At 36.5% G+C, this 9,217-nt stretch overlaps 1 protein-coding gene across 1 annotated transcript; it reads right to left on the bottom strand.

Annotated features, from left to right (window-relative positions):
• Positions 1-611: 611 nt before the first annotated feature.
• On the bottom strand, positions 612-8,595 carry LOC119481980 (L-amino-acid oxidase-like). The gene is made up of 8 exons (XM_037759326.1): positions 8,497-8,595; positions 7,739-7,797; positions 6,247-6,473; positions 5,038-5,150; positions 4,191-4,392; positions 3,065-3,133; positions 2,813-2,949; positions 612-1,623 (listed from the first exon to the last, which is right to left on the bottom strand). The coding sequence occupies exons 2-8, from the start codon at positions 7,767-7,769 to the stop codon at positions 828-830; spliced, it is 1,575 nt and encodes a 524-aa protein (XP_037615254.1). The 5' UTR covers positions 7,770-7,797; positions 8,497-8,595; the 3' UTR covers positions 612-827.
• Between the last annotated feature and the right edge of the window lie 622 nt (positions 8,596-9,217).

The raw sequence follows: 9,217 nt of genomic DNA on the forward strand, positions 1-9,217 counted from the left end.
TATATTTTTTATATTGAATGTACATACTTGACTTTGGATTCTTTTTTTCTTATCTTATTTACATTGTTATTGATCTTATTTGTTATCATCTACTTGATCACAGTTCTTTATTATAATAAAACTACTCCATTTGGTGTGAAAACTATACAATTTAGTTTTTTTTTTATTGATGTTATTCTGTTCACAATGGTAGAATGTGATGATGCACAGGGTAAACGTCTTGGCCAAAGGCTCCATTGTGTGTACATAGCCTCCTGTAGTGGATATCAGGAGTATTTTAGAGCCAGATTCCCTTTCAAGAGGTAGAAAACCCCATTTGGCACACTTGGATACTCCAAAGTGTGCCAAATGGAGAGTCCTCCTGGTCCTATCCTGACTAAAACCTTTATAGAATCTATGTGCTTTGTGTTATTTATATCTGCATTGGCTCAGTTGTAGTCGAGGAGTTGCTGAATGAATTCAGTGGCGTCTCTGTGCATGTTATCATTGCTATAATGGTGTTATCCACTGTCTAATCTAGAAAACATTCTAGGCCAGGATAAAAATGTAAATTTGTCCTTTGGTTCATCATAGTTTACTCAGGTATAGTAACAGTCACAATGTTACATCTACGTCTTTATGAAACACTTTTATTTTGTGTGTACACTAATGATTATGACAGACATTTCATATTCCACAGTCTTTATAAATATTAAAATTCAACATATAATACTATAAATAACATTTCTGTGGCATTAGCTAGATATATTGCACCTTTTGATATTGTATTTACTAATACTATAATACTCAGTTGCTTAAAATTCATTCTCCCGACTCTAGAGCTCATCTCACACTGGACAGTTAGCCCACTCTGAATTCAAGAGCGCCTCTTTGTTGATGTTGGTAGCAGCTCTGATTGCAGATTTCATCGATGTCTCGATCCAAGCGTGAGGGAAGGCAGTGTGTTCACCAGCAAAGTGAACCCTGCCTTCACTTCTGAAGAGCTCTTTAGCATACTTTAAATGCTGGTACGGTGTGAAGAGAGCGAAGGCACCCAAGCTGTAAGGATCCATGCTCCACTTCTTCACCAACACCCCTGTGCAGAGCGACCTGACGTGCTCGCCATGGATTTGCACCAAATCTCTCAGAGCTAACTCTTTCAGGTCTTCATCGCTCGCACCTAAGAAGAGGAGGGAGTCGTCAGACCAGGTGTAGGAAGCCAGGAGGACGCCGATGGTCTTATTTTTTGGAAAACTGTGGCTGGGGTAGTAGATGTAACGAGAGGGCCCGTCAGTGATGCTCTTTCCTCCTCGGATGCCGTCCTTCTCCCAGAACCTCTCGCTGAAGGTGAGGAGGATTTTAGTGGAGCTGTCGTAGTGGGCTGCCCTCAGTGCCTCCATCTTTTCAATGGAGAGAGCTGGATGAAAGTCCATGAAAAGGGCTGCTTTGGTTGTTGTTGTTACCAGGACAGCGTCAGCGGTAAGGTCCGTCAAAGAACACTGTTGGCCTTCCTCGTACGAAACAATTACACCCTTCTTTGACTGGCTGATACGTTTGACCTTGGAGTTGAGGAGAATAGGGACATCGAGGACATCGACAAAAGCGTTGGGGAGCAGGTCCGACCCACCAATCACTTCAGAGTACCTTAAAACCAAAAAGACAAATATTTGTATTGAATGCATTCTTGTAGAGAGAGTTACCAATTTGCAATATGTCCATATGCTGTGGATTAGATAGATAGATAGATAGATAGATAGATAGATAGATAGATAGATAGTAACTTTATTGATCCTGAGGGGAATTCAAGTTTCCAGCATCACAGTTCGCTTGTGCAAAACATGTTAGTAAAAAGGCAGTAAAAAAGTTAGTAGTGCAAAGTACAAAGTACAAAAAAATATACCAGATATAAAAATACAAGGAGATGAAGAAAACTGTTAAAACTGAATATAGTGCAGGGTAACAGCTATGATACACGACTATTAAAAAGTGCAGAAGAGACTGTTATAAATGAGTATAGTGCAGGGTAATGCAATTTTAATTTAGTATTTTAATTTAATTTAATTTAGCAATGATATGTACAGTTATATATATAGATTATGATGCAAAGTTGGAGAGCAACTTACAGTAGCTTACATCTATTGAGTGAAGGTCAGATTCATATCTGGAAGCCAACATTTACACTACAAATATAAAACAAGCTAATAATAACTCCATTAGTCAAAGTATTGCCTTCATTTTCTGGTTTGGTAAACCCTCTGTAAACTACCTGTCCAGCTCCAACAAAGGTAGTGACTTGTTGGTGAACACAGTGAAGCATTTACCATCAAAAGAGCTGGTTATTTTGGTGAAAATGGATGAAGATTTGTTAGGTGGCCAGAAACACAACTCCAATAAAACCATACTATCACACTAGCTTGTCATGAAGGTGGATAAAAATAACGCTCCAAAATTGCGCTAAATTTTGGCGAGGAAAAGCTGGCATGGCAATTTTCACAGGGGTCCCTTTGACCTCTGACCTCAAAATATGTGAATAAAATTGGGTTCTATGGGTACCCACGACTCCCTCTATAGATTACTATGTGTTTTAGTTCTCATCTAGAAGTCAGTGAACAGCTGATATACACATAAAGTGGAAAACAAACGTTGAATACAACATTGTAAACAATTGTGTCATCTGCAAAGAAGTGTACAATTTCAGTTTTCCATGCCTTTAATGACGTCTGTTTGATTTCTTTCACTTTTTCTGGCTAGGGGTTTAATAATGTATAATTCTACTGTGCAAGCAAAGTATTCCCATTTTGAATAGTTGACATTGTGAGATGTAGGGCCTCACTTCACATCATCATTGATGTCAGTCTGGTCATAGATCATCTCACTCAGCGCTGTGTACATGAGGCTCTGTTGGTTAAGCAGGTCTCCGAGCATCCTCACCGCTTCTGAACTCAGACCTCCTTCTTCTTTCAGATACTCCTGTTAGATAAACAAAGTTTGACATCATGCATTCATTTATATATATATATATATACATTCTATTTGCACTCATAGAGGTGGTGGGAAGTTTCAGCAACATCATTTAGTGTTTTACCTCGACAGAATAACGGTCGTATTTTAGCAGCGCAGCCCTGCAGCCATGGGCCTCCACTTCATCTTTGACCTAAAAAAAAGAAAGAAAAAAAGTAATCTATTGATCTGATGGTGTTACCATGGGTATTCACAAACTGAGCTTTGATTTCTGTCTATAATGAACCATGAATATGTAACTCCACCTTATGACAAAACAAAACCTGACATAAAAAGCAAAATCAGTGGAAGCTCTAATGCCAGGATCAGACTACAGGATATTTTTGATGGTTCTGATGGTCACTATGTCAGATTAGACGATTGAGAGTCATAAATTCTTGTCGTGACTAGTCCGCGACACATGACGGACTACATGTCGGTCCCCTATTCCGACAATACACACTCTCCCGGCACCGCCATCTTACTATATACGGGCTTACCAGGGCTCAAGCCCCCCCCCGGCCCAACCATGTAAAGGGGCCCATGAGGTTCCAGGGGAAAACAATAAAAATATAATTCACAGGGAGAAGAGAAAGCGGGAGCGCAACGGGATGCTTCATGTGCAAAGGTGCAGCGACGGTGGTATTTTTTTTACTCTGACACAACCTACACTGAATATCCAACCGCGAGGTCGGGCAGCAGTTGCGCTGGGAAGGTCAGATGACATCATTCTGCACAATAAGTAGTGTTTACAGATGTGTGCGTCTGTGCTCAGGCGGTCAAATTCATGGCCATGACGGAACACGTCGGTATCGGGCTATAATCGGGCTGAAATCGTGTAGTCTGAACCGGGCATTAGACGTTACTTATGGGTGGGAACAGCTAAACTAAACTCGGACCTCTGCAACTAGTGAATTTGAAAATGATTTGTACTGTTGATCAATTGCAAACTATGTTGCCAGTAGTGACCCAGAACGTCTAAAAATGGAAGAAGCTAACATATTATCTATGTTGCACCATGTTTTCTATAACTCTTCGATGCCGATGATAATCTGCTCTACAAAAGAGACAAATAAATTTGCTTGAATTATGTTCTTATTGTCTCGTCAGTCACGCATCCAGTGAATGTCCTGCACCAACTGTTTTCCAAGGATGTGTGAATTTGTGCAACATTATTTCCATCCCTCCTTCCTTTCCTCTGTCTTACATACCTTCTGCAAAGCTTGTTGTAGCAGCTCGTCGGCTGATTTCCCTTTCTCACTTTCCCGCACGTTGTACTTCAAGACGTCGGGGTTTATTTGCACTGTCCTCGTCCTCCTCAGCACCCCATTAACGAAGTAAAAGGTGTTGGGGTCATCCATGATGAATTCATCCAGTTTCACCCCCAGATTTTTAGCATACCAGTTGACGATTCTGTTGACAGAGGAGTTGATGGTGGCACTTTAGATGTGTAGGCAAGTCAGTTAACGGTGGCACATGTAACATTCCTACATAATTTTTGAGATTTGAGTTAAAGGGATTGTTCGGGTGTTTTGAAGTGGGGTTGTTTGAGGTACTTATCCATAGTAGGTTTATTACCTTCAGTAGATGACGGTTAAACGGATATCAATTATTTTAGGTGGCTAAAATACTTTTTTCTGTCCCCGTCAACAGCACTGTATTGCTTGCTCCGGTGCTTCCGGTCTGTTTCTCGATGGTTGGGGCAAACCAACCGTCATCTACTGTAGGTAATACTCTTACTAAGGATAAGTACATCATACTGTATAACCCCACTTCAATACACTCAAACTATCCCTTTAAGTATCCAACAAGACAGCAACAACACCAGCATTTCAGGGCCTTTGGATTCTATCAAGTTTCATTTTCATCTTTCCTTTAGTGTTTTAAATGATTTGGTAGTTTCCAGGTCTGGATGGTATCCTTGTGAATCAACCCCCATAAAAAGCTGGTTGCTTCATAAACATTCCTTTTACACAATCATATCAGTCTATGAGAGGGGAAAGGTTTTATGCACATGTTAAATGCTAAACTGAAAAAAAACAACATAAAAAAGCGTACTTGTGAAAACTAGGGATCCTCATGGCTCCCAGTTCAGCATACCAGCCCTCTTTTTCATTCCTGTAGGTCTCCACTCGTCCTCCGACACGACTATCAGCCTCTAATATGGTCACCTTGTCAGAACAGATTAACACATACAGATAAATACACATGAGGCCTATCGCAAGCCGTTTTAACATTTAATAGCTAAGCTTAAGATATATATAATCTGTGGCCAACGAGAGCTTTGTTCACTAGAGATTTGTGGTAGAAATGTACAGCCTATTGTAGATTTATTGTCTCCAGACACACTTTATAAACCCATACAGCTGCAGTGCAGCAGCCATAGTATGTTTGAACAGCTGACGTAATTACAGTTATCTGCAACGCCATTTCACCTAGTCACAACTCTAATTCTAGATATCTGTAATTACATTTTGACCATCGGTAACTCCAGTTAGAGATATCTACAACGTCATTCTGACTAAACAACATTTATTTTTAGATATCTAAAAAGGACAATGTAGATATCTACAATTGAGGGGGAATTAAAGAATTACGCATATTTAAAAATACAGGTAAAACTCTTGTGAAAAATTGATACAGAAAATGTATTCATATTAACACGGTACATTGGCCCGTATTTTTAATGACTACTACTACATCTATTGCTGCTACTACTTGTATGACAACTACTAACTACTACTACTACAACAAATACTGTTAATACTAGACTGAGAAACAGTTTTTTCCTCCCAAGCCATCAGACTTTTGAACAGATAACTCACACCACACTCTCTCTCTAACAAAAAAGTGCAATAAACAAGTGCAATACTTCAATCAATGCAATATGTGCAATAAAAAAAAAAAAATGTATATATTTATATAATATTTATAAATGTTTTTATAGTATGCAACCTCTACTGCTCCCATATATATATATATACACATATATATATATATATATACCAAGTATTCCCTTTATTATTGTACTGTATTATACTATTTATAAATACACTTTTATTTTATTACTGTACATTTATTTTGTTATTGTTGTCATTTATTATTATTATTATTATTATTATTATTATATTTATTTTTTTTGCTACTTACTGTTTTCTTAATGGAGCTTCTCAGCAAGAAGTATTTCACACGATTGTACTTGTATAACGGGTGTGACAATAAACATCTTGAATCTTGAATCTTGAATCAGCAGTGTGTTGAATGTACCTGGTGTCCGGCGTCTTGCAGCAGCTTGGCAGCCGTCAGTCCGGCCATGCCGGCTCCGACAACAACAACGTGGTGAGATGTATTTATGTGAGGGAGGCCGGTCTTCACAGTGTGTAACAGCTCATCGTAGTCTTTGTCCTCCAGACAATCAGCCAGGTGTTCCTTCATGCTGACAGCAGCAGTGTTGCTGTGGTAGAACGTCAGCAACAGCAGCACACTGAGGGCAACTAAAAAACACAGGGAACTTTTATTTTAAATATTTTTCCCAAAGTGTGACAGAGCTTTATAGAGACACTTCACTATACTTGACTTTGTTTGCATCACATTTACAAACACATACCTGATGCTGTCATGAAGGATTACTCAGAATAAGTCGGACAGACAGTAAAGTCTCTCTTCTTGCAGGAGTTTCTTTTTCTAATTCTTCTAGACCAGGGGTCAGCAACCTTTACTATCAAAAGAGCCTTTTTAGGCAAACAAAAAAAAAATTCTGGAGCCACAAAAAACATTTGATCATTGTGATGAAGGTAACACAGTTTATAGTTTAATTATATAGTATATAAGTCAAATGCAGTGAGGGCCAAAGAGACAATGTACTACGGAGTATTAGAGCCACATTGAGGGAAAACACATCTGAGATTTACAGAATAAAACATAATATTACGAGAAAAAAGTCGTAACTTTACGAGAAAAAAATGTCTTAATATTACGAGAATAAAGTCATAACTTTACGAGAAAAAAAGGTTGTAAAATTACGAGAATAAAGTCATAACTCTACGAGAAAAAGAAGTCGTAATATTCCGAGAATAAAGTCATAACTTAACAAGAAAAAAAGTTGAATATTCCGAGAATAAAGTCATAACTTAATGAGAAAAAAAGTTGAATATTCCGAGAATAAAGTCATAACTTAATGAGAAAAAAAGCCGTAATATTACAAGAATAAAGTCATAACTTTATAATATTATGACTTTATTCTCGAAATCTCTGATTTATTTTTTCCTCAATGTGGCCCTAATACTCCGTCGTACCGTCGTACCATAGACCTACAACAATGATAAATAAAAATGAAAATGTAAACAAAAAACAGTTAATCATTTCCACTCATTTCCACTGGAGGAGCTAAAGAGCCGCAGGTTGCTCCGGAGCTGCAGGTTGCTGACCCCTGTTCTAGACATTGTGAGTCAACATTCCTATAAAATCCAGCAAAAAAAAGGACCTGTCCTCCTTTTATTATACAGTAATGAAATCAGGGTAAACCTGAAATAGCAGAACTACAACATTGATTTTCAGATAGAGAATACATTAGGGAAGTCAGCAGATGAAGTGTGCACTTTCAGCATGTGTAATAATCACCCAACTCACAGTAGGAGTTGTTCAGTAAAACTAACGTCCTGCTCTCGGCCTGTGCAGCACTTTGTTCTCGTTGTCACAAAATAAAGGGTTTCAATGAGACATTCAAATTCAATTTTAACTTTAGCTTGAAAATACTCACATAATTTCCATTTTGCCTCATGCAGATCCATCTCCACTTATTAAGTGTTTTTTATCCCTCTTTGGTGACATGAAGATGACGAAGAGGAAGAGAAAGAAATACAGTAGACAAAATGTTTCAATCCTGGAGAGTCCTGACCTCTCTGTCTGTCTCAGCTAATCAATTTTACATTTCAATTTAATGCAATTTTCTGATGGAATCATTCAAACAAATACAAAGTGAATTCAACAACAGAAAACTTCATATAACGAACTCATAAGAAAAATATAATCATGCGATTCTGACTGTAGATCACCAAGTTTTGATGAAATGTACACATTCTGTAAACTTGAATCCTAATAAAATAATATATTTAAAATGTACACTGTTAAATATATATATATATATATATATATATATAATAAATATATTAAAAAAAGATGGTGAAATTAAATTTGCATACATATACATATACATATACATATATATATATATATAAAATATTTTTCCCTTTAAGTTCTATTAGTTTTTTAAATATATATATATATATATACATATAAATATATATAAAATATAAATATATATAAATATATATAAAATATAAATATGTAAATATATATATATATATATACATATTTATTTTTGAATATAATATATATAATATATTTATATATATATTATATATTTGAACAAACATAAAGTTGTAGTTAAAATACTACAATGTATTTTTTATGCAAACAATCTTTAAAACACTGCAAACAAAATGGACAGATTCTTACCTTTTAAATAGCTTAGATATCAACATCTGCGGTTCAGAGTAACCTGAAGTGAAATCATGGCCCTTTATATATACGTACATTTTCTTTCTGGGAATTTTTCTGACCTGCTTTACTGTAAGTGGCATGACTCCTTTCTTTTCTTTCTTATTTAGAATTAGGGTTTGGTCCGTGTACTTATTATGCATCAGCACATCAGGTTATCTAGAGTAACCCGTCAGGTCTCATGATTGGTAAAAGCTATAACTCAACAACACCATCATCAGCATGAGTGTGTGTTTGTCTCATCTCCTGGTAACCCCGCCCCAAAACACGAAGTGAAAAGAGGAAATACATAAAACATCATTTTTGTTATTGAGTCATCTTGGGACTCCCTTTTCTAACCAAATGCTTGTCATTCACACATTGTCATACATCTGGTGTCTGCCAGATGAAAGTATGTGTAAAGTGCTTTTTTTTTTTATATACTTATCAAGAATAATTCTACGACGGCATGTTAGGGCCTTTGTAGGTTAAAAACAAATGCGGGTAATATCCCGAGAAAAAAATGTAGCGATTAAAGTCGTAAATTTACGAGAAAAAAATTTAACATTTTCTAAAATTAAAGTAGTAAATTTACAACAAAAAAAATGTAAATATTCTCAGACATTATAAAATAATTAATTTACTTGAAAAAAAAAAAACTTGGGAAAACAGAGTTGTTGTTTTTTTTCAAGGATCCAAA

Source organism: Sebastes umbrosus, chromosome 22 (genome assembly GCF_015220745.1).
Source record: "Sebastes umbrosus isolate fSebUmb1 chromosome 22, fSebUmb1.pri, whole genome shotgun sequence".
NCBI lineage: Eukaryota > Metazoa > Chordata > Actinopteri > Perciformes > Sebastidae > Sebastes > Sebastes umbrosus.